Source organism: Nyctereutes procyonoides, unplaced genomic scaffold (assembly GCF_905146905.1).
Source record: "Nyctereutes procyonoides isolate TBG_1078 unplaced genomic scaffold, NYPRO_anot_genome, whole genome shotgun sequence".
NCBI classification, from domain to species: domain Eukaryota; kingdom Metazoa; phylum Chordata; class Mammalia; order Carnivora; family Canidae; genus Nyctereutes; species Nyctereutes procyonoides.
In genome coordinates, this window is record NW_026575033.1 from 10,775,487 (window position 1) to 10,803,486 (window position 28,000).

Below are 28,000 nucleotides of genomic sequence, written 5' to 3' on the forward strand. Positions count from 1 at the left end.
GAGAAAGAGAGAGATTGAGGGACAGAGAACTAAGAGAGAGAGAGAGAGACAATGGCTGGCCTCCAAGGTCCAACCACAACTCTGTTCTTTTCAGCTTTTCATTGTTCAGTTCCTTGGATTTTTTTGAGCCAATTTCCCTTTTTGCCCAAGCTAGTTGGAGCGAAGTTTCTTTTCTCGATTTTATTTATTTATTTATTTATTTATTTATTTATTTATTTATTTATTTGACAGAGAGAGAGAGAGCGAAAGAGCATAAGCAGGAGGAGAGGCAGAGGGAGAAACAAGGTCCCCACTGAGCAGGGAGCCCCCTGTGTGACTCCATCCCAGGGCCCTGAGATCATGATCTGAGCTGAAAGCAGATGCTCAACCAATTGAGCCGCCCAGGTGCCTCCGAGCTAGGTTTCTATTCTTTGCAACTGGAATACTCTTAAAGGGACTGGCCATCACTTCTGATGCATTGTCCTTAGTTATGTTGAGTGTTAGAAAGGCCACCTCTTTACGAGGGTCAGACTCCTTAGCTCCTGGGACCTACACATCCTCTGAAACTTACCAGACCTCCCATATAAATAAGATCTCATTAAGGTGAATATGCAAATCTTCCTGGTATTGACTGAGCCCCTAACCATTATGCTTGTGACATCATGCTTGGCAGAGTGCTCCAGGCACTCAGAGAGTACTCATGAGTACCGTCTGGACTGCCCTTGCCACAGGCCACCACGTGTCCAAGCTCTGGACACTGCTTCTGTGGACCTCTGTCTCTCTCAGCTGAATGGAGGACACTCAAGCTGGCCTCTCCCACACAAAGGTGCAGTTCCCTGCTGCCACCAAGTATAGTGGCTGAGGTTCTCTTTCAGAGTGAGGTTTTGATAAAAAGCTCCTCTTGCTCATTGCCAAATAATTGTTGAGTCTGGGCTGAAGTCTTGCATTTTCTGTGTAGCTTCTGAGAGATGGCCATTTACACAGCTACCTGGCTTTCTCAGCAGGCTCACTCTCACACCTTCTCTCTACTGTTATTATTATGTTGAGAAGATTCCAGGAAGGTGTTTCAAAAACTACCTCTGAAGAGCCAGATGCGGTGTTTAATGGTACTCATGCCTGGCTGGACTGAAGTTTTCCTTATGGGTCATCTGTATCCTCATTTTTGCTCCTTAGCTAAGGTTTGGTTTTAATTCTTTTGCTGATTTTTTTTCCTGGAGAAATGGAGATGTCAGCTGCCCACTTCCTCATTCATTCATTCATTCATTCATTCATCCATCTATTCACTCATCCAGGCCTTTTTATATGGCTGCCACTCTGGAACCTGCCATGTGTTAAGTATTCTGTTTTTTTTTCCCCCCTGGGAATTCAAGAAAAGAAAGCACTCAAAACACAGATCTTTTTGGTGCTCTATAAATAAAACACAAGTTTCATTTTTTTTTCTTCCCTTCCTGCTCCTCTTCCAAGCTCTGCTTCTCCTGGCAGGTCACACTGAGCTAGGGCACTTTGGTGGCTAGTTAAAAAGAGGAGAGAGAGAGAGAGAGAGAGAGAGAGAGAGAGAGAGAGAGAGAGAGAGAAAGAAGAAGTCACCGTGTAACTGTGTTGGGACCTTTGGAAATTCTAATGATGAAAGACAGAGTGTGGGCCCTCACTTCCCCTTTCTGCTCAGTGCAGGCCTGGGTGCCACCAAACTGGAGCAGTCCTTACTGGGGAGCTCGAAGCAAACATGGATCAAGAAGCCGTGGGGAATATTGTCCTGTTGGCCATCATCACCCTCATCAGCGTGGTCCAGAACGGTAAGGCAAAGTCCTCGCTCACAGAGGGAGACAAGGGTAGATTTTGTTTGCTGGTTGTTAGAAAGTCAGGCTCACACGGTTCTTTGTCCCTGTGTGCTTTTTCCTTTTCTTTGAATGTATAGGGTGTGTGTATTCATGCTTGAACTTGGGATTTTCCTTCTCCTGGTATTTCTTTCACTTAAATGGTGGTGACTGACCATGTTTGCAGAGCCAGGGCAGCAACCTAGAGGCTTTATCAAAACCTTTACTGAAGTGTCACAATCAGCATTTTAACTATTAATTACTGTGGCCGGAGACCTAGAAAGGGAAAGTAAAATATGTGTTTACTCAGACACTGGGCTGCAGTAGTGCAGATGGGCTGATTTCAATGCAACTGAGATTTTCTGTCACCTATAGGCAAAAAAAGAAAAAAGAAAAGAAAGAAAGAAGAAAGAAAGAAAGAAAGAAAGGAAAAAGAAAGAAAGAAAGAAAGAAAGAAAGAAAGAAAGAAAGAAAGAAAGAAAGAAAGAAAGAATTTGGGAGGTGGGATGGAGAAATCATCTTATTTTTTATCTCTGTATTGCTCTTTTTTTTCTTTTGGAGAAAAATAGATGCTTTATAATACTTTCTCTTTTTTTCTAGTAATGAATAAATTTGAAGCATTTTAAAAAAATGCATTACATATTTACATAAAGAGAGAAAGGAAGCATTTTTCTTGTGTGGGGTTTGCATTTCCATTAACCTTGCCAGTGCCTAAAAAACCTTATGAGGTACGCAGACCTGAAAAAGACAAGACTGTGTTGAATTTTCCCTTTAGAGTTCTGAGTTAGGTCTGCTACAGGCTTTTTTTTTTTTTTTTATGAGTATTTCCAGGGGCTTTGTGTTTTGTAGTGTATTAAGATAGAGGAAAAAGGATGGTAATTGCTAAGGGCAGCTGCTATAACCAAATGGGTATTAACTGTGTGCCCAGACACTGTCATACTTGGGAAGTTTGAGTATTTAACCAGTTTGGGAGACCTTGTCATTTCCCCCCAGCTTGAAGGTGGACAGAGGCTGAGGATTTGCCTTCTGAGCCCAGAGTAGGGCTTTCCAGAGACCTCCCCATACCAGAGAGGCCCAACTTTGCATCCTCCAAGTATGTTCCCTATATGGAACAGCAGTTGGCCATGTTTTGACCCAAAACATTTCATACTTTCATACTAAGTTCACACGATCAAGTTGCAGCACAGGGAGGGAACAAATGGATTGTTTAGGCTGCCATTCCTCAAGCCATTGCTATTTCATGCAGGTACCATGAGTTCCCATGGTCTTACACGTCAGTGATGGATTCATTTATTCACCCTGCATACACCTACTGGGACCTGCTGTGACAGGCAGTGTCCTGGCTTTATGGGGATATAGTGGCTATGGTGTCGGGGCCCCCTGGTGAAAGGAAAAGATAGCGAGAAAAGACGGCCAGCCATGGTCAGAGGGAAGCCTTCAAAGGCCCTTCTCATGTCTGTGGAGGCAGTTTTGCATGGGTGGATGGGGTGGGCAGTACTTTTTCAGCTCCATATGGGGTCTCCTCTCTGGTCCTTCCCCTTATAAGCATCAACGTAGCTGACAAATATCGGTGAACTGGGAAAACAGTGCCCTGTCACTTGCCTGTGTGGATGGGGCTAAGCTAGCTAGAAGGCTGGCGCTCACCCTGAGCTGCTTCCTCTCAGTTCAGAGCTGACTTGGGGGAGGCTACATGGTCTCCCGTTGTGAGAACAGAGTCTCTTCATCTCTCCAAAGAGGCAGAACCTGGCCTTGGTCTGTCAAGTGGGTCCTGGGCTTCTTCCCTTGGTGGCAAAATAAACCCTAATCAGACTTGAGGGGGACAGTGAGGTTCCTAATTATTTTGGCAGTGAGATTAAGTCTTTGTCTTTGGTACAGCATGGGAGGAGAGATTATAGCTTGCCCAATGCCTGAGTCTTAACCTCTATTCAAGGGCCTTGACTTTTGACAGGCCATTTCAGAGAGGTAGCGACAGAACACAGTGGCTTCACTGATAGAGTTCCAGCAACTGATGAGTGAAATGGAGGCTTCCTGGTGGGAAGATACATGTATGGACCGGAATGGAGATACTGTTTCGGGCTGGAGACTCTTTCAGCCTGGGCAGACCCTATGTGGCTGCCACATCATGTCGTCCACCCTCCCCAGCCCACTGTGAGCAGCCAGGGCAACTTGGGGCAGAGTGATTTTGTACAGCACTATCGCACCCTTGCTTGGGGAAGCGACAGCCTGCTGTTCGTTTGAAGCCACAGAAGCAGCCCAGCCATGCTCCTCTCTGAGGCAGAGGCCCAGACTGCCATGGGATGCTGAGACCGCCATGTGAAGCCTTTTATTTGTAACTGTTAAATGTGCTCTTGTCAGAGAACAAGAGAGAGCCAAATGGCTTGGAAGAGAACATCTGTACTTGCTTGCACCATGAGTTTTTAGGTAAACACTGAGGTTCAAGCACATGTCCCGAGCTTCTCTTTGCAATTCTAATGAACCTCAACACTGCAACCATAGATCTTCCATATAGAGTTCAGAAAATATGCAAAAACCATACCTTTCCCCTCCTGCCTTGTAAAATGCCATTTCAAGCCCTTCCTGTTAGTTTTAAGGAGTATTTACATGTTGTTGCCAGGCACTGCAGGCTTTGTCCTAAGACAAAGAGGTCCAGTCTACAGGTGTCCACAATGGTATCCAGGGCCTGTGCTCTCTGTACACTGCGTGAAGCTCATTTCTTGGGAAGAGGCCAGAGCCTTGCCTGCCTGGAGGAACTTCCTCCTCTGACTCCTAAACATTCTTTAGTCATCAAGATCTTTGAACCTGTGGCCCTCTTCCATCTTGATCCAGCAAAACATGGATTTGGAAGTACAGAACTAGTTTAAAATACATCATTCCAAAAAAGCTGGGCCAGAACCACCAAATCCTGGTTTCCCAGGGAGTATAGATAGATGCGTTTCCTATGAATAGCATCCAGAGATCCTCCAACTTCTCCTGCCAAGGTGCCAGCAGCATTGATAGGCAGCAAACCTGAAAAACACAGATTTGGAGAAAATGATTTCCATAGGAAGCCAAACTAATTAGAGTGACAGGAGAGGGTGAGCTGAGGGGAAAGGTATTGAGCTTGGGCTTGGAAGCCTGAATGGTAACAGCAGAGAAAAGGGGTCCTCCAGCAGAAGAGCTGTTTTTGAAGCCCTTCTGGTTGTAGGGAAAAGTGGTGGGAATTGGCATCATCGTCTCTCCTCAGCTTTCTTCTTATCATGAAGCCAAAAAGGGGGAGACATGATGGCCCTGCAGACACAAGGGTCTGTGAGAATAGTGATAAGGAGAGATACAGAGCTGGTAGTGAGCACCTACCTTCCCATGCCATCCCTGGTACTCCCACCGCAACACACACACACTCATAATGAATCTCATGGGTACCATATTGGAACACCTACCAACCCAACCTGGAGTTGGTTGGGCTTTAGATACAGGACTCATGAAGTGCCCCAAAGCAAAAATTTTATTTACACCATTCTCAACAGTTCCTACCTGATCCCTCCCATGATAGAATGCTCATGACATACTGAGCTTGCCCTTCCCATTGTTAGGTGTATTGAGTTTGTTTTGTCAAGCATAGCTCTTTGTGTTGGGAATAGTATCTCACTGAATCCTTGTGGCTTGTGAAATATATAATATTGTTACTCCTATTTTACAGAGAGGCAATGTGGGGCTTGGAAAGGCTAGATCATTGGTTAAAAGTCCTAGAGCCAGTAGTGGTGAAACTGGGATTCAAATCCATTCCAAAAAGTAGACACGTATGTTATATATATTGTCTCAAATACATTTATCCCAACACCCACTCCTGAAGAAGTTCTGCTGCCCTATGACTTCTACTCACTGGTCCTGTTTCTATTCTCTGGAAAAGCTTGGACTATGCTTGCTGCTTCTGGGTTTACAGAGTCAGCTGTACCATCCTGTCTTCCATGTCATTCCTCATGTGACTTGGTTTCCAGAGTCCCTTGTCACTGGGTTTCCGCCTCCCACCCATCTTGCCCTGGGCTCTCTAAGCTCCAGGTGATAGATGTTTTCTGCACAGGGAAACTGTTCCTGAGATCCAAACATCAATTCTATTCAAATAATCAGGGGTGTGTCATTCTTTGAACACTTGTATCACACTGCTGGCTCATAGTAACTTTGTGCTTAACTAAAATCTCAAGATCTTTTTATGTGATGAGAAAGTTATTGGGTCCTCTCTCAGTTTCCTTAACCAAGAAGTGGAGCTATCATAACTTCTATGCCTGCTTGTTGGAGGTGCTGTGTAGAATAACCGAGGGAAAGTAGCCAGGAGGGCCTGGCATATGGTAGGTGCTCAGGAATGGCCTGTAGCCTTTTCTCTCTGGATCTCTGGCTCTGGCTCTCTCTCTCTGGTTTGTCCTACTGTCAGCAGCTAGCCAAGATAAGTGTTTAATGGTCTCTTCTCGTGAAGTTTCTGTAACATAGTGGAGGATAACACAGGGTTGGGGTGGGAGTGGGCGGTGAGGTGTATAGCTAAACAAGTTTAGCTAAACGGGAGGAGAGCCTAGTGGCTCTGCCTAGTGGAATGAGACAGGCTTGATTTTGTTTTGTTTGATGGGTAGGAAAGATCTGAGTATGTTTCTAGGGTCAAGAGAAGGAAAAAGAAAGAGAGAGATGGTCCAGGAAATAAGGAGAACACTGATGAAGCAAAAAGGGCCAAAAGGGTGGCAGGAATGGGCGCAGGGTCACAGGTAGAAGGCAAGCCTTGGAAAAGGGGAAGGGGTTGGTTTCTCTGAGCCAGGAGTGGAAGAAAAACAGATGCAGAGAAGCGTAGCCCAAGCAGTGCTTGGCGGAAATAACCTCTGGCTTTCTTAATACCATCTGTGTTACACGTTCAGAGGCAAGGGCCATCCCGTTGGGTTCTGGAAAGACACTGGTCTTCCAGCAAAATTTTCTGCTGTATTTTTGTGGCAAGAAGAGATATCCAGAACAGACAGAAGAATACTTAAATCCAGTGTAGTTGATGGAATCCCTGCAGTGAGCTTCAATGTGACAGTAACAGGAAAGAAGGATCCTCATTTGCCCCCCTGGATTTGAATCCCCAGTTGCACTTTTTCTCAGTGGGGTGACTCTGAGAGAGCTCTCTGACCTCCCCAAGTCACTATATCCTTGTCTACGAAGTGGGGACAGCACTGTCCACTTTGCAGAGTTGGCATTAGGCCCGGTAAGGGACTAGATGTCAGGTGTCTGCTGGGGTTCCTGGAGCAGGGCCGATGCTCTTTTTCTACAAGTGGCTGTGTAGCTGTGCTCCAAACAGGCACGTTGTAACAGGAGGGGAGGGGAGAGAGATCTTCATTCCTGCTCTCATATCCAATCTATAGACATGCCCTCAGGATTTTGGCTACACCCCATGGCCATTATCCTAGCCAGCGCCCTCCTATCTACCCCCTATTGTGGGCCTGACCCCTCTAGACACTCACCATGCAGAAGACAGAATGGCTTTCTGCTTACACCATCCCTTAGCTTACACCTGTCAGTAACTCCTTATTGCTTGTGAGATGGGAATAAGTTCTGATTTTCTTAATATGGCTCTCATCAAGGTCACTGTCACACTTCTCAACTCTCCTCTTCTTCAGGCCTGGGCTCACTTACCGCTTTCTCACTCTGGCCGCCCTATGAGCACTTCACATTGCCCCTCACCCTGCTCTGCGTTCTCTTCTGTCCATGATTCGGCACGCTGTATAATTTAATTTAAGCGTTTTGTTCACTCTTACACTCTATCTCCTCCTCTTCCACCCTCACCAAAACATAAGCTCCTCAGGCCAAGGTTCTTTGTGTGTTTTGTTCTCAGATGCAAGCTAAGTGTCTGGCATATGGCAAGTCACAAAGAAAAATGTCGTCTTTGTTTTTTTTTTCTTTTTTTTTTTAATTTTTATTTATTTTTATGATAGTCAGAGAGAGAGAGGGGCAGAGACATAGGCAGAGGGAGAAGCAGGCTCCACGCACCGGAAGCCCAACATGGGATTCGATCCCGGGTCTCCAGGATCGCGCCCTGGGCCAAAGGCAGGCGCTAAACTGCTGCACCCCCCAGGAACCCCAGAAATATGTCTTTGAAAGAACAATTCACCATCTACCTCTTTGGCCTCATATATAATTCTATCTGTTTCCACTCCCTGCTCCCAATTTCCCCCATCATAAGCTGGATCTACCAAACCAAAGACAGTTCTTGCCTCTGCACCTTTCCATATTCTACTCCACTCCAGTGGGGTGATCTCCTCTGTTGCCCCCTGCCCTCTCCTTCTCTTTGGCTGATTCCTACCTGTTCAGAAAATCTTATCCTAGATGTCGCTTCCTCTAGACTCCCTGTGATTCCAACACTGAATTAAGTTGCCTCTTGGATCCTCGATGGCTTCCTGTTCTCAGTCAGTTTCATCTTAGCATGAATCACTAGAGTGTAATTTCTGCTCTGATTGTCTATTTCCTTTGACTGTAAGATCCTTGAAAATGGGACTGCATCTTGTTCACCATCATCTGCCATCACCAAATGCAGTGATTAGTAGAGATAGCTGCTGAATGAATTTTTGGTAAATGACATTGGATGGAAGACATTTAAGATTGTTTGGAGGGCACACAGAGGGAACATTTAACATTCTAGTAAAATAATGGGATATCAGGCTCATGAACATGTCTGTTATAAACCAGATCCAAACCTTTCCCTCTGCCAGGGTTCTTTGCCCACAAGGTGGAGCATGAAAGCAAGACACAGAATGGGCGGAGCTTCCAGAGGACGGGAACACTTGCCTTTGAGCGGGTCTACACTGCCAAGTGAGTGATACTGCAAACTAACAGAGTGGGGCCCTGGGCATGGGGGCCTCCCTACAGGAGTGAAAACAACCACTCTCAAGGCTACATGTCTGTCTGAGCCAACCTTCAGAGTGCCAGGGAGGCAGAGCTCTGAGGGAAGGTTGAACCTCACTGGGGTGGGCTGGGGGTGGGTTTGTGGACATTCTTTATCATCTAAATGAGTGCTATTGTTTAAAGAAAGGAATTGGAGATATTGGAGGTGGGGATATGTGATCGCCACAGATCCCCCTTGCTCCAGAAACCTCTGAGCCAGTTGTGTGGTCACAGTGTTAACCAATTTCCTGGGCAATTAGTTCAGAGGTACTACCAGGAAAACCAGCCATTACTTGTGGGCTGGCTTTGGAAGAACAGGCGAGACACAATGGCGGCAGCCTTCTGCTCACTGCCCCTTGCGGCCCCCTTGGTGGACATCTGGAGACATGGCAGGACCTTTCGTAATGCCCAGTTTCTTCGAGAGGCTACAAGAACCATAAGAATGAGGGAACTGTGCCATTGCTTCCACCCCCCTCTCATTTTTTACTTTTGAATAAAAAAGCTTCTTGGTAACACCTGAACAGCTCACTTTTTCCTTCTGCAAAATGTACTTGAACAGTAGTTTCAGGCTATGGCCTGTCTGCTTCTCTGTGCTTGTCACTAAGGATCTGTCAGAAGGAAAGATTCCAGATATGAGCTGGCTAAGGAGCCGACCTTCACTCTCAACTCAAAGGTGACTCTGATGGGCCCCAGAGACCTTTCCAAAGGGACAGTCATGGACACCCAAGGAAATCATTGCAGGTGGACATCCTCGTCCCTTCACCCTGTCTGGGCCTTTTGCCTTTTGGGTTTGGGGCTTCAGGCTGCTCCTGGGTGTCCACAGTACCTACAAGACCTCCCCTTCTCCTGGGCCCTGGCTACCTGCTTTGCTCCCCCTGCCTCGTATTAAGTGGTCCCAGGCATGGTCATTCTGGCAGGCTGATTTCAAGGAAATCCTTTGCTGAACTACCTACAGGGACATTTCTATTTTAACATTTAGACCTTCAATATATTCATTCTCAGAATCTATGGAAGAAGTTTGAAGATGTGGCTTCAGCTATTTTAGACATTTGCATTGAAAGGAGGGTAGGGGACGTAGGTAGGGTGCGTCGGTAGCTTTGTGTCACTTGCAGGGGGAGATGTGGGAGCAGCTCTCAGACACATCTGGGGCCAAAAGATACAAAAAAGATGTCTTTGACTCCCAGAGGTGCCATGCCGAAACCTCTCTGAAAACAACTCAAGGGAGATATTCATACTATTCTAGTTTGGAAAGAGAAGCTTCTTTCTGCCCGGATCTCTGCATTATTATCAGTCACACTGTGTTCCTACAAACGCAACTGGTCCATTCTGGAGAAGCTAGACAGGGCAGCGGGCACGCAGTGCAATTTCACTGCACCTCGAGAGAAGTTCAGTTTCAAGTTTGCCAGCAATGAAGACAAAATGGGACAGGCTGGGCAGTTGAGTTCCTGCCGTTTGCCCCAGGAGTGAGCTAACTCTGCGCCTAAGAAGGGGCCATGCCCACACCTGCCCCCTCCTCGCTGGGGCCAGTCCCCAGATTGCAGAAGTGCTCTTTGGTGGCAGCTGTGCTGCGTCATTTGGAAGGGCGGTTTGGAAGTTCTGCAATGGTGTGGGGTTCCTGACCTAAGGAGGAGCCAGAGGAGGGTGGTGGGATGTTCTTGCTGCCTGGGGTCCCCACGGTGTGGACGCTGCAGCCCAGCTCCCCAGGACCAGAAAACAGGGCGAGAAGAATGAGGGGGAGGGATAGATGTGGAAAGTTTGGAACTCAGGAGGCGAAAAGGAGAATTTCCTTAAGATGAAGACTGCCCAGACACTGCTGTGGTTCTGTTACAAAGACCACTTCCTCCCTGACCCAGCAGACAGCACTGCGTGTGCCGGTGGTAGTTTATAGACGGGCTGAAGGATCAGGGCTGTGGGCTACTGTGTGCTGGCAGAGCCAGAGGCACACAGTCTGCTGGCCTCTGCCTGGAAGCCACAGGCAAGGGGTTATGTGTTCATCTAGCAGAAATTGTCCGGCAGTAGCTTGTCTAGAGGCCTCCAAAAGCACCAAAGTGGGTGCGGGTTGAGCTGTGAATCTGCCAAAAGAAGAGAACATCTATCTAATCCCACTATCTAAAAAATAAGAAATTAAGCTTTACTCATTTTTAATATACAGGTTGAGAGCGGCGTGTGTATTATACCTGTCACAGGTTTGCGTGGTCACATCTTCTGGTTGATGGGGTGTGAGGTCATAAGTGTTTCCAGACCATGGCTATAAAGAAAAACTAGCATAAAGGATAAATGATGCTGATGGATTGAATAACCAGATGCATATTTTTCAGCTTAAAATATGACGGTTGACTGATTCAGATGGCTGCAGATTTGGGGGCAGTCGATAAACAGACGTTGCAGCTAGGTGTGGCCCGTTGGCTCCAACCTGGCTTCTGTTAGTGGTCTCTCTCATCACCCATCACCCATCAGGGCAGAGCTGAGTCAGAGTTTGAGAGAGAAAAAGAATCTTGACCTTTACTCTCTGTTCTTGGGTATAAAACATAATTTAAAGCCCTGTCCTCAGATGATGAGCACAACTAGAACAGTTTGATTTCTGGAGGAGAAGCTCAGTTAACTGATCTAAGATTCTTCCTCATGAGTGCAGGTGAGCACAGGTTGCAGAGAGGAGGAAGGCCTCCGGAGAAGTGTAATTTTTGGACACGTGTTCCACACATTACAAGTTCGTGGGCTGGTAGCACATGTTACAGAGAAGAAAAAGTTCTGGACAGCAAGAATGTGGAGAATTTTTAATGTACTGAGGAACACTGTGATTCTTGGTTCTCCAAGAAAGGGAAGTTAAAAAAACTACAGATACACCTCCCCTGCCTTTTTTTTTTCTTTTTCTTTTTTTTTTTCTTTGCAGAGTGTATCACGGGTTTAGTGTTTCACAAAATGCATTTTGGGAAATGCCACCTTAACATCCTTTCTCCCCTGCCCCTCTCAAAATCCACTTCAGACTCACTTCTAAGTGGGTAAATAATTTGAAGGCACTAGATCTGCATTGATTCTATCGACTTGCAGTGGTACTATTACTATTATTAGTGATATTTACTTATTTTAAGTTAATCCAAACTAACTAACAAAACTCTATGTAAGTACTTCTGTATCTGATTTCCAAAGGTGGAGAAAAACAAAAGGGAAAAAAATGAGTCCTTTTCTCCATAAAAACATTGATAGTGTAGTGTATCAAATTGAATGCAACACAGTGAATTGTCGACAAATCCGGCAAGCACCTCTGAATTAGACCTCAAGTAATGAGAACCAAGATGGGTTTGTCAATTTTGTCTTGCAGAAAAAAATGGCACAAAACTCTCCACAAAAGAAAATTTGGAATAATGATAATTTGTCAGCAGGAAAGACATTTCCACTGGGGATTGTAAGAAGGAAGCTATTGGAGCAGTAATAGCCACCATTTATTGAAAACTTTTTATGAGCCAGACACTGCTTTATCTCATTTTATTTTCACAAGCCAGGCAGTAATTACTAATGTCTCCATTCACCTCTTATAGATGAGGAGAACTGAGGTTCAGTGAGGCTAGGGAATGCACTGACATTTGCACCGTGGTAAACTAGGCATCAGACCCAGGCTATGTGACCTTAAAGACCTTAAAGACCGCTAGGCTCCACCTCAAGAGACAGCTGCTTCACTGGCCAAAGATACTCGAATTCAGCCCAGTGGTGGCCCTTTGTCAAGGAGGGACATATTGTGTGGAGCTGTGGGTAGAAGACATCTCGCAAGATCCTGGATCACAGGACTGGCTTGAGCCAGAGCAAGGGACAGGATTCTGGGTATATTCTGAAAATCCAGAGGAGGAGCCCATTCTCTTAAAGTTGGGAGAGTTTCATTCAACTCCAGACAGACCATGTTTTATTGGGGACCAAGTTGCCTGAGACAATAGGAGGAGTGATTGAATGACTGATTCAATGTCACCTTACTATACCATCCTCTCTAATGAGCAAATTCCTTAAATAATTAAGAATTTTAAAAAATTTTGCATCATCTAGATGAAACCAGTACTCAAGAACAAACAAAAACAGAAGCATGAGAATGAGGAGGAGGCCGGGGTGATCTTGGTATTAACAGATTTTCAAACTGTTGGAACATCAGGTATTAGATCCCATCAGGCATAGAACATTATTCAAGTAAATAAAAAAGAATGTTCTCCCTTGTTTTCTTGAACTGGGAGGTGGATGACGTCTGGAAACCCAAGGCTATGGTTTTGTGCCTCTAGTATAGAATAGATGTGATGCTCATGCTCCATAGCTGCATACAGGATCTGTTTATTCACTAAGTGCTCCTCCCCAAATGATAAATTTGTTCAGGGATCCTGCCCTTCAGAGTTTCTACTGTGTCCACTAGACCAGGGCACGCACCCTCTGGGCACAGGGCAAGGTCAGCGGGGCTGTATTCTCTCCCCTGCACCTCTAGCCCAGGATGGGATACACTGCTTTCTTACCTTTAATTTCATTGACTTCTCCAGTAGAGGATCCTTTGATCATCGGAGGGACATAAAGTTTCCTCTCTGAGTTCTCCACAGGGGATGGACCGAGGGCTGGTCATCCCAGTGCTCCCAGTGAGGCCTGAGATGTGATCGGCCTGAACAAGAGTTCATAGCTCATTTAGTAGGAAAATCATGAGAACCAGATCAGGAATGATCCAGATGGAGGAATCCAAGGAAGGATTTTGGATAAAAGGCTGAATACATTTTGCAAATTGCATCTTTGCTTTCACTGGTACAATTTGAACAGTACATTACATTACATTACATTACATTACATTACATTACATTACATTACATTATATTACATTACATTACACCAGTGGTTTTCAACCTTGAGCATGTTTCTGAGTCACCTGGAGGGGCTGTCCCCTGCCCCCGGAGGCTTTTAATTCTCTAGGTCTGAGATGGGCATTAACATTTGCAGTTCTAAGAAGTTCCCAGGTGATTCTGATGCTGCTGATCCAGGGGCCATATCTTGAGCAGCTCCTCATTAAAGCATCAACTCTTAGAGTTTACGTGGGTCTTAGAGTTATTATCAGTCTTAGTTTTTCAGGGAAGGAAACTAAGTCCAAGATGATTGCTTTACCATTGACAAACAACTGGTGAGTGTCAGGTCAAAGACCACATCCTAGTCACCTGCCCTTTCCACTCTATTGCTTTACTTCCTCACCCCCCTTCATGCCTCCACCTGTTGTGAGGTTGTTTTTCCATGGACGCACGTATTGATCATCCTGATCTAGACTGTAAACTTCTCAAGAGGACACTCGCTATTTATTTAGTGTAGTTGAAGAGGTAATAGATCTGGTTCTAGAGTTGGACTGACCAGGATGCAAATCCTGGCTTTGCCATTCTGTTTCTCCGTGATGGTGAGGAGGTTACTCAGCTTATCCAAACCCCAGCTTCTCATGTGAAAATGAAAGTAATTGCAGTAGGCTGAATGAAAGGTCCCCAAACATATTCACATTCTGACCCTGGGAGCCCGTGAAGATGCTCTGTTACACCGCAAGAAGGAATTAAGGTTGCTAACCAGCTGACGTTGAAATCAAGAGCGTATTCTGGATTATCTGGAAGGAACCCAATGTAATCACAAGGGTTCTTTAGATGTGCAAAGAGGAGGAGATCCCTGGGTGGCTCAGCGGTTTGGCGCCTGCCTTTGGCCCAGGGCGTGATCCTGGAGTCCCAGGATCGAGTCCCACATCGGGCTCCCTGCGTGGGGCCTGCTTCTCTCTCTGCCTGTGTCTCTGCCTCTCTCTCTCTCTCTCTCTCTCTCTCTCTCTGTGTCTCTCATGAATAAATAAATAAAATCTTAAAAAAAAAAAGATGTGGAAAAAGGAGGCCGAAAAATTGGTGTGTTTAGCAGGGCTTACAAGCCAAGGAATGCAGGTGATCTCTAGAAGCTGAGAAAGGCAAGAAAACAGATCTTTGCTAGAGTCTCCAGCAGGTTTGCAGCCATGCTGACACACCTAGATGGTAGTCCAGTGAGACCCTTTTTGGACTTCTGACCTCCAGACAGTGTGTCTTGTTTGAAGCCACTGAGTTTGTGGCTATCTGTTCAGCAGCTGTGGAAAATGTTTGCAGTTACTCCTGCACACTTACAGGACCGCAGTGAATTTACAGGAAACACAGGGTATAAAATACCAGCACGGGGGTTGGTGTGGAGGGCCACAGGAACCAGGATTGAGCCCTACACACTGTAATTGCACACCCAGCAGGAGACCTTTCTGTGCATCAGCTTTTCTGAGTCGACCCTGGTTTCTCTAATGGTTGAAGCTTACCTTTCTTTCCCCAGCCCAGCCTGTGGGTCTGACAAAGTTTTCCTCAGTTGGGCTCCTGTCCCCTGCACCCAACCCCCCAAATCCTGAAAGCTGCCACAGCCCTGTTGTCTGTGTTGCTCACTTTTCAATTCCAGGAAGCACTTTGGCACAGCCAGGAACAGGAACCGTGCCAAAATGAATCCATCAAGAAACCAAGTCTCTTATTGGCTTCACCGAGGAAGGGAGTAAATGGATTCTGAACATGTGGTTGCCTCGTACCACTGCCTGTTTCTGAGGTGGCAGCCGTGTCTTATTGGTAGATGTCAGTGGAATGATGAATGCAGTTGCTGCCTCATGTGGGATGCTGATGATCAATTTGGGGTTTCAGGTAATTTTCAGACTATGCTGCAGTAACCTGTTTTCTGATATTTCTTCTCATTTTTTTTATTCTACAGCCAAAACTGTGTAGATGCGTACCCCACTTTCCTGGTTGTGCTCTGGAGTGCGGGGCTCCTCTGCAGCCAAGGTAACTCAGGCTTCTCTTTGCGTGTTCTCTTTCTGAAATGTGCATCTTGAGGAGGTTCAAGTGCAGGTTTTTTATTGAAAAGACTTTGCTTGACCTCCAGCTCTAAGCTGTGAAGCCCTGGAGAGGTGAGAACCCTCAGGAGGTCGTGTTTCAGGCATGCTCTGTGCCCGGGCGGAGCGGGTGCGATAATGCATTGCTAATGCTTGCTCCCCAGTGGCTGGTTGAGAGCTGCTGCGCTGACAAGGGTGGTTTAAGGCTAAATGTGACTCAGAATCCTTAAGCAGTGTTAGCTCAGATACAAGGGCATTATAAATGAGAGCGCCTGAGGGATCTATTCTGGGACCGCTGTCACTTGGCACTTCTGCTAATAAGCTTCCAGTGTGGCGGTCCTCTGCTGGGCATGTGTCTGTAGAGCCACGGTCGGGACTTCAGGTCTGCAGCCTTCTCCCGGGTTATCAGCAGCCTATAGTCCTGACTTTAGCAGGCTGACTCCCAGAGTTGATTTAAAATGAAATGGAAGCCAGAGTCCTGTGTTTTGGTTCCCTTTGGAGCTTGGCACTGTGCCTGTGGAAGCTTGCCGTGACCTGGCCAGCTTCCACACGGTGGCCCAGCAGGGTGTGTACATGAGAAAAGGTCACTGGTGTCCTCTGACGGACTGTGTAATCCTTAGCATTAACTCCTACTTTATAGGTAGAGTGGATATTATCTCCCTCTATTATCTCTGAGGACACTTTGGTTCAAGGGGAACAAGGTAACTTGTTCAAGGTTACACAGCAGGTGAAAGAAGAGCCAGGATGAGAGCCCAGGTCTTTTGGGTTCAATCCTGGATTTTTCACAAGTATCTTTCTGCTTTATTCACGTATATACTGCCTGTACATTGAACACCTACTATGTGGCAAGCCCTGTGCTCGGATACACAGTGATAGATAAAAGAGATGGTGGTGGAGCACATAGCACTCAGTGAGATGAACCATAGGAAAAAAGCTTATGGGTAAGTTATTGCTGAGAGTGAGAAATGCCAGGAAGGAAAAGAATCAGGTGCAGTGGCAGAGAGCAGAGGTGAGAGATGGCAGCAGAAACTCCTTCAGAGACACCATGTGGCCTCCTTCTGTGCTCCATAAGGCTGTCATTACTCACTATTTTTTTTTTACCACTATCCATCCTGAGTAAAATAAGAAACATGTCGGGGATAACTTGAAAGATCAAGTCAAATTAGGCTCATACCAGGAGTTATGACTCCTTTTCTGTCTTAGATGATACTTGATATAGATGAATCTAGAATTGTTCTAGCTGGATAAATACAAAGGGAGTTTGAAGATGTTTTGAAGTCCTAGAACCACACTTCTGCCCAAATAAATGTCAGCATTGCTAGGGGATGAACGTGTCAGTAGACCCTCTTCGATCATCATTTCTTTGTGTTTTTTTAAGACTTTATTTATTCATAGAGACACACACACAGAGAGGCGGAGACACAGGCAGAGAGAGAAGCAGGCTCCATGCAGAGAGCCTGACATGGGACTCGATCCAGGGTCTCCAGGATCACGCCCTGGGCTGCAGGCGGCGCTAAACCACCTCGATCATCATTTCTTAGGACTATTGTCAACTACCAAATATTTTAGTCAAAAGGAACCTCAGAGATCATTCTAGCCCAGATCCTTCACTTTACAGGAGCAGGAGCCCCAGCCCGAGAGGATCAGGTGGTTTGCGCAAACCTCAGAATTTTCAGGGACACCTGGGTGGCTCAGTGGTTGAGCGTCTTTGCCTTTGGCTCAGGTTGTAATCCCAGAGTCCTGAGATTGAGTCCCACATCGGGCTCCCTGTAGGGAACCTGCTTCTCCCTCTGCCTGTGTCTCTGCCTCTCATGAATAAATAAATAAATAAATCTTAAAAAAAAAAAACCTCTCAGAATTTTTGAGTCCAGATTTGAATCCAGCATGCCCTTTCTGCTGTTCCAAGCAGCCTGGGTCCATGAGGCAGGCACCAGTCTCTGCAGGAAGGCAGCGAGCACAGCCAATTCCCACCCATGACTCCTGTGCACACTGATGTTCTGTTTAGCTCCCATGGAAGGAGACACAGACTGGTGAGTTAGAGCAGAGCCGTCCAGATGGGACAAACCAGGGCAGACTTTGCCAGAGCGGACTGTGAATTGTGAGAGTTCTGTGACCTTCAGACCCTAGGATGGACCTCAGAAGCAGCTTCTCTCATGCTTTGGTTTTCTTACCAGTCGGTAACACTAGTATTTTGGGAGGCAGGGTGGAGTTGTGTAAAGAACACAGATCCGGGGACTGACAGACTGCAGATAGTTCTGCTGCTGTGATCCTGGGCTGTTACTCAGCCTTCCTGAGCCTCAGTTTCCCCATCCATAAAGCAGAAATAATTGAGTTCCTAAGGTGATTAAGTGAGAGAATGTGCATAAAGCCTCTGTCACACTCCCTGGCATAGATCAGATTGAACCACATAAAACTGCCAATGTCTGACTGTTTCGGACCCGCAAAAATGGTAGTTTCATCTAATCCAGCTCAACAATAGAAGCCCAGTAGATGTCACTATGAATGGTGCTGCTGGTGGTAATACAGTTTTGAAATCATACAAACCTGGTTTCACATTCGACCTTGTTAAAAAATAAGATTCAACCAAATCAGTTCGAAGATCTAATTGGCTTTTTCAAAGGATTCACAAATCTGGCAGCATCCCATCTAGCAAGCAGAGAGGAGCTCCTAGGGGCTGTACAGAATGGAAGGTTTTTAGAGGAAGGAGGGTGGGGCAAGAAGGTTGTTAGTGAAAGAAAAGGATTGTTCCAGGCAAGGTTTCTTTCCCTTGGGGAGAAGAGTAGGGGGTCTTATCCTACAGATTACCTCATCTTTCCTCAAAGGAAGGAGAGGGCCTTGTGGCTGATTACTTCATTGACTCCGATTGGAACATTCCTGACTACAAGTTAAGACCGAATTTCTGGGGGAAGTTGAAACTGCAGTTAGATTAGGATTAAGCCCTGGTTTAGGGACTTGGCCTAGGTGACACCATATTGGGCCTTTGGCTTTCTTTTTAACAACCTTTTCCTTGGCTCACCTGACTTTTATGAATTCATTTAACAAATAATTTTTGAAAGCCAGTATATGCCAGGCACTATGCCAAGCGCAGAGATGGTGGCTAGCAAAAGATGGCTGTCCTCATGGGTCTTTTGGTCTGGTAAGTGACTCTGGGTGAACTGACTTCCTGTAATGTGCTCTCACCAAGTGGCTGGGAGGATTAGAGACCCAAGTACCCAAAGGGCCTGGGGCAGTGCCTGACATTAAAAAGTTCTCTGTCAAGGTAATTATTTGGCATTTGAATAGTGCTGGGAGGTCTTCAGACTGCTTTTATATCCATGCACCTATTTCACCCCCATGACTATTCCTGATAGGTAAGAAAGCCACAATCAGCCCATTGTTCGAACGTAGGATGAGTTAAGTATTAGCTCCTGACCATAGCAGTCCTGGTGGGGTTGGGTTTTCTAACTCTCAGCTCAAAGGTTCAGGACCCTTGCTGCTCATGGCTGTTCCTCATAGGATTAGATGGTAAAGGGGATCTTCTTCCCAAAGATCTCTTTCCCCACCCCCCAAAGATTTATTTATTTATTTATTTGAGAGAGAAAGAGTGAGAATGAGCATGAGCAGGGGGAGGGGCAGAGGGAGAGAATCTCAAGCAGACTCCTCTCTGACCTCAGAATGCAATGCAGGTCTTGATCTCATGACCCCGAGATCATAACGTGAACCAAAACCAAGAATCTGATGCTCAACCGACTGCAGCCATCCAGGCGCCCTCCTCCCTAGAGATCTTTTCTGAACTGGCAGTAACTGTTCAAAAAAGGTTGAGCAATACACTGCCTAGAGTCCCAGGGGGGAAGAGCATGCTTTTAAGAGAGCTAGCCTAGAGCTGGGCTTGGGGTTCATGTCTGACTCCTCCTACCCCTACCTTGGACCGCACACACACACATGCGCACAAGCATGCGCATGCACACACACCCTGACGATCTTACATAAGCTCCTTGACCACTGGAGCCCAAGTTGTCACATCCGGAATAGAAAAGATGACACTGATCATGTGGAAGGGATTCAAATAGGTGATGGGCAGGAAAACACTCTGTAAACTGTACCATGCTGCTGATGGAAAGTAACATTACTATTATTGAAGTTCTAGGTTCCTATCTTTGCTACAGTTCACATCAGCCCCAACTGCCAGAACCTGAGGTCTCTGCTAGATTTTGTGACCAATGCTAGTTGCACAATGACTGTATTAATATTACGTTAAACTTGGCGTGTTCTGGCATCTGTGAAACTCACACAGTCATTTCCCTTTCTCCACTCAGTTCCTGCCGCCTTTGCTGGACTGATGTACCTGTTTGTGAGGCAAAAGTACTTCGTTGGCTACCTGGGAGAGAGAACGCAGAGGTAGGCCACGGGGACTGTATAAGAACTGGGGTGTGAGTCATGCTTTGAGCAAGACTGATTAACCACAACCATGTTCTGCCTAAGATTTAAGGCTCTGGGTGATCACTTAAGGGTTGGGAAGGGAAGGCTAACTAGTAGCCCTCATCCTTTACTCTGAACTTTGCGAGCTCTGCAGAAACTGCTGGGGGACTCGACTCGTGTGCCCTGTAACAAATTCTTTCACATGGCGTTGGGCTCACAAAGGATGCTTTAACACCATGCGCTGCACATTCTTGCAACCCCACACCCTCTACTCCCACCCTTCAGAGTCTGGGCCTTGAATGACTTTCTCTGTCTAGCTTCTCAAGGTCTCCGGTGAGTGAAACATTGCATTGTTTGCCTAAAGAAATGAGAACTATAGCTTGTACCTTTTGATAAGTCCTCTTGAGTCACAGATCTTCCAGGAACCAGCAGGAAGAATGTTGCAAAAAATAGGATGCCCTCACATGCAAAGGATGGAGTCTGTGAATAGAGTCCCCATTGCATTCTTATAGATGCCGCCAGACGGAAAGCTCCAGAGCAGCAGTTATACTTTGACTACACCCGGATTGGGGAATCAGGATTTTCATAAAATAAATGAGGATACTTACAGAAGAAGTGTTCGAGTTCTAGTCTGCCATCAGTTCCTTAGAATTTCTAAGGCACTGGGAGGGTTCCAAGAGGCAGGCATGCGTCCTGAGAGGCTGCCCACACCCCCCTACGTGGACTCCAGCCTTCCCCTCCATTTCTCTTCCCTGTCTATTTTCACGTCCCTCTCGATCTCTCACAGTAGCGTGCTTCTCTCGTGGTTAACAGGCTCTCCGTTCAGATAGCATCCTTCGGCGTGACAGTGGCACTGGCAGGTGAAAGCTCTACATCTGGGGACTTTGGGATCCTGTGAAGCTAAATGGCTGGGGACAGGCAGGCGGGCCAGGGTGTGTGTGGGGGTTGATGGTGAGCTGCAGCCCAGAGACGAAGGACTCTTCTTCCAGCAATTCTTTCCTGCCCTTGTCTCTTCTTCATTCCTCTCTTGTGGTGTTCGTATTTATCCTCGAAAACCACAATTCCATTATGTCTCTTAGGCGTATCAACCTGTCATGAATGTTCTTTATTCTCTTCCACCCTGGAAAGCCTCTGTTCTGCCTTTCCCTGGGAGATCGCCGGTTGTCAAGAGGCGGGGTGTCTATCAATGGAATGAGGCGCTTCTGCTCTCTTGGCCTGCCTCCCTGTCTTCCTCCCCAAAGTCTTAGGGGTTTGGCCCAGTCACTGTTCTCTTCATCTGTCACCACTTGCCTGAGATCTTAAAGTTGCTTTAATTCTAAGACAGTCTGTGGAGCATGACAAAATGTGTTCATTTACCACAGGCTCTTCTCATTTTCAAGGCAATCACTGTTACGGAGCGAACTGAGGTGGCAAAAATAATAAGATATAGACTTAAAATCTAAAAACTATTAGATTTCCTTGGATCTCATTGAAATGTAATTGGCGGGATCCCTGGGTGGTGCAGCGGTTTAGTGCCTGCCTTTGGCCCAGGGCACGATCTTGGAGACCCGGGATTGAATCCCACGTCGGGCTCCCGGTGCATGGAGCCTGCTTCTCCCTCTGCCTATGTCTCTGTCTCTCTCTCTCTACCTGTGTGACTATCATAAATAAATAAAAAGCTTAAAAAAATTCTCTTTGAAATGTAATTGGCCTAACCTCTTAAATCCTGGCCTGGTATCTCCTGGGGGAGGGCGGGAAGATCCCACCAGCCCCTTTACCCCAGCTCTGCTGCGTTACAGCCTTCTTACCTCGCCTGCATCCACAGCCTTCCTTACTAGTCCATCATGGTGCTCTTTCCTGCTGAGACCAAACGTGATCTCACAATACTTTTAAATACAGAGTTCTGAGCTATTGTCATCAATAGAAATTATATATACTAGATGAAATGTCTAATCCTAATCTAGATGAAAATATCGCTTAAGATGGATATATACCTGAGGGCCTCTGTGGCTAGGTCCAAGAGAATTTTCAATTCTGCCTTCTAGAAACTATGTGCTAATACATTCCCACTGTAGGTTCCACTGTGGACGCCCACCTCAGTCCCTGGGCTGCGTCACACTTGCACTCTGCAGATGCTTTCCTGGCCTCATGTCTTTGGGATCTGCTTATATCTTGGGCTCATCAACAGAGGAAGATACAGCTCAGTGAGACCCTTCCAGGAATTTCTCCCTTGGGCTCGCAATCATCTTTTGCTCCTCCGCAGAAGTTGCTTTGCCCTATCCACATCAGAAGTTCTAGGGTCACTTTTGGTCCAGTGGGTTGGTGCGACATTCCTTGATGTGTCTCCCCCACCAAAGCTTCTTCCTTCTGGGATTTTGTGGTCCCTTTGAAGTATATGGCCCTAATTCTCTGTCCTACATCCTACTCCCTGACTCCTTTCTCTCTGTCTTGAATAGGTAGTTTGTAGCATTTCTATGCACAGTTAAGAATGAATTTTAATTTCTTCCCCTTTCATTCTAAACTTCTATCAGACCCAAACTCAGTGGGGGTTGGCATTTATAAGACTACTTGCCTTTTATTATTTATCTTCCCTGCCTGGTGCTACGCTGCCCTATCTTCATGTCCCTCAGAACCCTGTTCCCCTTGGAAGTCCTACTAAATTCCTCTCCGCAGTTTGAAGTTCTCAACCCAATGGTGGACGGGCAATGATTGGCAACTCTTGAGACCAATAGACTGAGGTTGGCCAACTTCACCTTCCCCTGATTGCTAACTCACTCCTCTTTGACTCCACATCCCTCCTTACTGACCACCTGCCTGCAGTGAGGTCCTGAGTCAGTTGCTGAGATGATAATAAACATGACACAGCCCTTGCCTCAAGGAGGCCTGGGCTCTGCTAGAGTCAGGGGCAGTACCAAAAATACTAGAGAAATAATTATGGGCACAATTATCAAAAGTCCTGATCCCTCATAGTCATTTTTCCCTTCAGTATCAATATTTTAGACTCTCTACCCACCCTGCCATATGGGGACCTTGGGGTTACTTCACAGAGTTAGAAGATGAACTCGTTTTCTTGGAACCCCCGAGGTGAGTCTATGAGTGTTAAGGCTGGTGTTTCTAAAGTGAAGCCCACCAACCAACGACACTGGAATTGCCTGGAGTGCTTGTTAAAAATATAGATTCTGGGGGCACCTGGGTGGCTCAGAGGTTGAATGTCTGCTTTCGGCTCAGGTCATGATCCTGGAGTCCCGGGACCGAGTCCCACATCAGGCTCCCTGCATGGAGCCTGCTTCTCCCTCTGCCTGTGTCTCTGCTTCTCTCTCTGTGTCTCTCATGAATAAATAAATAAAATCTTTAAGAAATATATATATGTGGGTTCTGGGGCCCCACCCTGAACTTATGGAATCCGAATCTCTGGGGTGGGAGCCGGGTATATGTATTTCAACAACTTCTACACACAGTTTGGGACTCACAGAAGGCTGTTCATGCCTCTTTTCTAAGAACAATTCATTTGACAAAAATGTATGGAGGGCCTGATTTATTGGAAGTATGTGGGTGAACAGAGGCACAATATCTTGCTCTCATGGGCCTCACAGTTTTTATTCCCTTTAGAAGATTCCAGGTTTAAAGTCATATTTCCTTATTGATAAGAACAGAATTTTTTTTTTTTACTTTTTATTTTTTAAAAGGAGGGTTTTTTTTTATGATAGTCACACACACACACACACACACACACACACACACACAGAGGCAGAGGGAGAAGCAGGCTCCATGCACCGGGAGCCCGACGTAGGATTTGATCCCGGGTCTCCAGGATCGCGCCCTGGGCCAAAGGCAGGTACCAAACCGCTGCGCCACCCAGGGATCCCTGAAAATAACAGAATTTTAAAGCCAGAGGGGACCATAAAGTTTTCTTTTCCTACTCACATTTTGTCTATGTTTTTGTGTAAGGTGGGGAGGTCAGTGACTTGCCCAAGGTGACATGGCAGTGAGCGGGGTGGAACTGGATCTCAGGTGCCTTGATGCCTGGGCTCACCTGTCTCCTACCACAGCTCCTCTTCCTCAAAGTTTTAGACACATTTGAGATGCGAATTGCTTGTCACCAGGCCTCTTTTATGTTTTCATGTAGGTTTCACGGTGTGTGTGTGTGTGTGTGTGTGTGTGTGTGTGTGTGTGTGTGTGTTGAAAAGGGGGGATCCCTGGGTGGCGCAGCGGTTTGGCGCCTGCCTTTGGCCCAGGGCGCGATCCTGGAGACCCGGGATCGAGTCCCACGTCGGGCTCCCGGTGCATGGAGCCTGCTTCTCCCTCTGCCTATGTCTCTGCCTTGTCTCTGCCTCTCTCTCTCTCTGTATGACTATCATAAATAAATAATTTAAAAAAAATTTAGAAAAGGGGGATACATTTGTTTCAAAACTAACCACAAAATCCTAATCTCCAAAACCTGAAGGGGCCCTCAGGAAGGCAGAAGGAACAGGACTGTGGACTCAAACGGACAGGTTTGAATTCCCACTCTGCCTCTTCTTGGCTGTGTGGCCTTAGGCCCATCGTTCAACCTGTCTGTTCTCGGTTTTCCCACCTGGAAAATAGGCTAACAATACCTCACAGAGTAGCCCTGAGAACTCAGTGAAGTCGCAGATATAAAACACCTGGTCTGTCTGATGCTTAGTTTAATTCTGACCTTCCCCACCCCATTTGGAGAGAACTATGTATCAACTTTTAGAAACAATAAGAGAGAAACCTTGAGTTTCAAAGGTGAGTTATGTAGATGGTCCATGGCTTGGCCAGAGCCTGGGGCAGGCCCTTCCTCTGCGCACGCCATGCCTACCTCCCAGGGTCCCAGCCCATCTCCAAGCTCAACAGACTGAATGATAGAGCTAATGAGGTGGCCGAGCTGGGGACCTCCATTCACACTTAGCCCTGCAGGTGATGGGCAGGTGCTGAGCTCCTGCCTCCCGCACCCTTCATACGGTCTGGGAAGAGTTAAGGCACCACACCATCTCCTTGGGGGCGATCAGCCTTGAGGCCTTTGAAAAATGCTGCCCAAAGTCAAGAACACCACAATTTCAGCAGCAGGCACTGCCATTTCATCCTTCACCACAGATTTATCTCGAGCACGTTCTGAAACAGCTTTGCAAATCACTTTTTCTTGTTTCTGTAATGAGCATATGGTGGCCTCATTCATGTGATAAATCTGAGCCACTACAATATTTGACTTTTCACAATTTAATTTCTCTGAACCCTCTATTCTCTGACTAGAAAAAATATCCCTTACTTAGACTTTGTTACTTCCTTATCAGCATTAGCAGGTAACTGTCTGAATTTGTCTGCCAGGGCCACTATAATCGAGTACCACAGATGGTGGGGGGGGGGCTCAGACAACAGAAATTGATTGTTCTATAGTTCCGGAGGTTAGAAATCTGAGTTCAGGGTGTTGGCTGCCTTGTTTTCTTTTGAGGCCTCTCTCCTCAGCTCACAGATGGCCGTCTTTTCCTGGTGTCCCCACATAGTCTTCTCTCTGTGTGTCTGTGTCCAAATCTTCTCTTCTTCTTCTTTTTAAAGATTTTATTTATTTATCCATGAAAGACAGAGGGGCAGAAACATAGGCAGAGAGAGAAGCAGGCAGAGAGAGAACTCGAACACGGGACTCTGGGATCACACCCTGAGCCGAAGGCAGATGCTCGGCCAGTGAGCCACCCAGGTGTCCCCAAATCTTGTTTTCTTATAAGGACACCAGTCCTATTGAGTCAGGGTCCACCTTAGTGATCACATTTTACCTTAATTACCTATTTAAAGACTATATATCCAAATACAGTCATGTTCTGAGATATTGGGGTTAGGACTTCAACATATGAATTGGGGAGGGGGAGACACAGTTCAGCCCATAATGCTCCTTTTAGGAGCCAAATATATTTCCCCAATAAAGAGATGGAATGTCTCACTTCATGAGTGTGACTGTAAACAGGAAACCAAGGAGAGAAGAATACAGTGGCCAAGGAGCAGGGGCCGGGCAGCTAGCAGTGCTTCTCAAACTTTAATGCCCTATGAGTCACGGCGGCACTTGGCAGAATGCAGATTCTGATTCAGCAGATCCAGGGAGGAACCTGAGATCCTGCATTTCTAACAAGCCCCCAGTGGATGCCAGTGTGGTTGGTCTGTGAACCACACTTTGAGTAGCAAGGAAATAGTCAACTGCTGAAGGATTTTCAGACTCTTGACATAGGAAAGTTACGAGTTACAGTATGAACCTCTGGGGTCCATTTCAAAAAAGATACAATTTCTCAGGTTGAACCTATAGATGCCGAATTCTGTTCTCTCTTGATTATGTCAAAAACCAGGCTCAGCAGCACCGACTCACCTGTTTTAGCTGAGCTGGCTGTTCTTGTTGAGCGGTCTTGATTGCCAAAGGGTCCCCTCGCCGGGGTCGTTACTAACAGCCTTAACAAGCCATTTGGCTGGACTCTCCTAACGCGCTAGTGCTGCACAGATGGATCCAGCCACAGCGGTCACAGAGGGTTGTGCAGAGGGAAGCCAGGGCAGCCGCTGTGTACATTTAGGCGGTCACATATCACTGGGGAAATGCCTCCTGACCCCAGTTGCTGATTTGCCTAAGCAGCTTAGGATTTAGAGCCTTCGAGAGAAGCATATAAATGTACTAAAACATCTTTCCCCTCTCCATTCACTTAAAATGTAAGAGCCTGTCTTCCACTGTGAGGGGCCCAGCTCTCGTTAGTGCGAACATGGGCTGTTCCCAAGCAGCCTCACGAGCGTAGATGGAGCTCTCAGATACTGAAACACCTTTTAGATTCCAGCAGCCTTACTGGCTCATTGAAACCAGCACCCCTCTCACAGAGGTTCTTCTGTCCTGCATTAGGCCCAGCAGCCAGCACGGCTTCCCAAGCACTCCTGGAGCAGAACCCGGGGGTCACACCAGGTTGATGGGGTTCCTTATCCCCCGTCAGAATGTCCGAGACCAACCGACTGACAGCACCCACCACCTTCACGCCCTCAGGGAACTGGAGAGGCTGCACAGCAGAGCCCTAATGATGACGGGTTTGGGTCTAGGCTCTTTTAGCTTGGTTTTGAAATATGGTCTGTGATGGATAATAGTGGAGACCCTTCCATTCTTCATTTGAAGTCAATGGAGCATTCCTGAGTAAAAGGAACTCAAATTTAAACCCCATGTATCTCGAAGTGATAACATTTTTGGTTGAGTTAGTGTTATTTTATTGCTTCTACAGTTTTCTTTCTCTTTCAGCACGCCAGGCTACATATTTGGGAAGCGAATCATACTGTTTCTGTTCCTCATGTCTGTTGCTGGAATATTCAACTATTACCTCATCCTCTTTTTCGGAAGTGACTTCGAAAACTACATAAAGACAGTAAGCACCACCATCTCCCCTCTGCTTCTAATCCCCTGACTCTCCGCTGAGTACGGGGTCAGCGCTCTCCTCTGATCAATACCTAAACTCATCATAACTCAACCCTTGCAAAGATATGGCTCCTCTTCAGACAGCTGTAAATCTAATGACCATCTGGGCTCCGCAGCTTGAGTTAACCTTGCTTTCCCTGGAAGAAAATAACTTTGTGTCCGCTCCACCCCTTGAGAATGGCAGTGGCCCCATATCTCTTATTCAGACCCATTCTGTATGTTTCTTGACTTCTCCCGCTTTCTGAAGATGTTTTGTGACCACATTAATGTGTTCCTAAAATAAAATACAGAGATATGTTTTAGGCTGGTGGTTGAGTCTTTTGTGGGTTGATTGCTGCATTTGATTTCTTTTTTAAAGATTTTATTTATTCATGAGAGACACACAGAGAGAGAGGCAGAGACATAGGCAGAGGGAGAAGTAGGCTCCATGCAGGGAGCCCAATGTAGGACTCGATCCCGAGACTCCAGGATTATGCCCTGAGCCAAAGGCAGAGGCTCAACCACTGAGTCACCCAGCCATCCCAATTGCTGCATTTGAACAACTAATCTTTTCCTCGACCTCTGTGATAATAATAGAAAGTACACTGTCCTTACACACACATGTGCCTGGAAAGGCACACACCAAAATGTCAACCATGTTATCTCCAGGTGAAGAGATTTGGGGTAAGTTTT

General features: G+C 46.4%; 1 protein-coding gene across 1 annotated transcript; it reads left to right on the forward strand.

Moving 5' to 3' along the window:
• The first annotated feature begins 1,645 nt into the window (after positions 1-1,645).
• ALOX5AP (arachidonate 5-lipoxygenase activating protein) lies at positions 1,646-27,628 on the forward strand. Its single transcript, XM_055317384.1, has 5 exons — positions 1,646-1,772; positions 8,495-8,594; positions 15,405-15,475; positions 19,821-19,902; positions 27,155-27,628. The coding sequence occupies exons 1-5, from the start codon at positions 1,703-1,705 to the stop codon at positions 27,315-27,317; spliced, it is 486 nt and encodes a 161-aa protein (XP_055173359.1). The 5' UTR covers positions 1,646-1,702; the 3' UTR covers positions 27,318-27,628.
• The last annotated feature ends 372 nt before the right edge of the window (positions 27,629-28,000 follow it).

What these genes read in the sequence shown, in the direction of transcription:
- ALOX5AP (XM_055317384.1), top strand. Translation starts at nt 1,703, where the DNA reads ATGGATCAAGAAGCCGTGGGGAATATTGTCCTGTTGGCCATCATCACC. An exon ending in CATCAGCGTGGTCCAGAACG is followed by an intron (nt 1,773 to 8,494) that starts GTAAGGCAAAGT and finishes TCCCTCTGCCAG; the next exon opens with GGTTCTTTGCCCACAAGGTG. An exon ending in CTGGGAGAGAGAACGCAGAG is followed by an intron (nt 19,903 to 27,154) that starts GTAGGCCACGGG and finishes TTTCTCTTTCAG; the next exon opens with CACGCCAGGCTACATATTTG.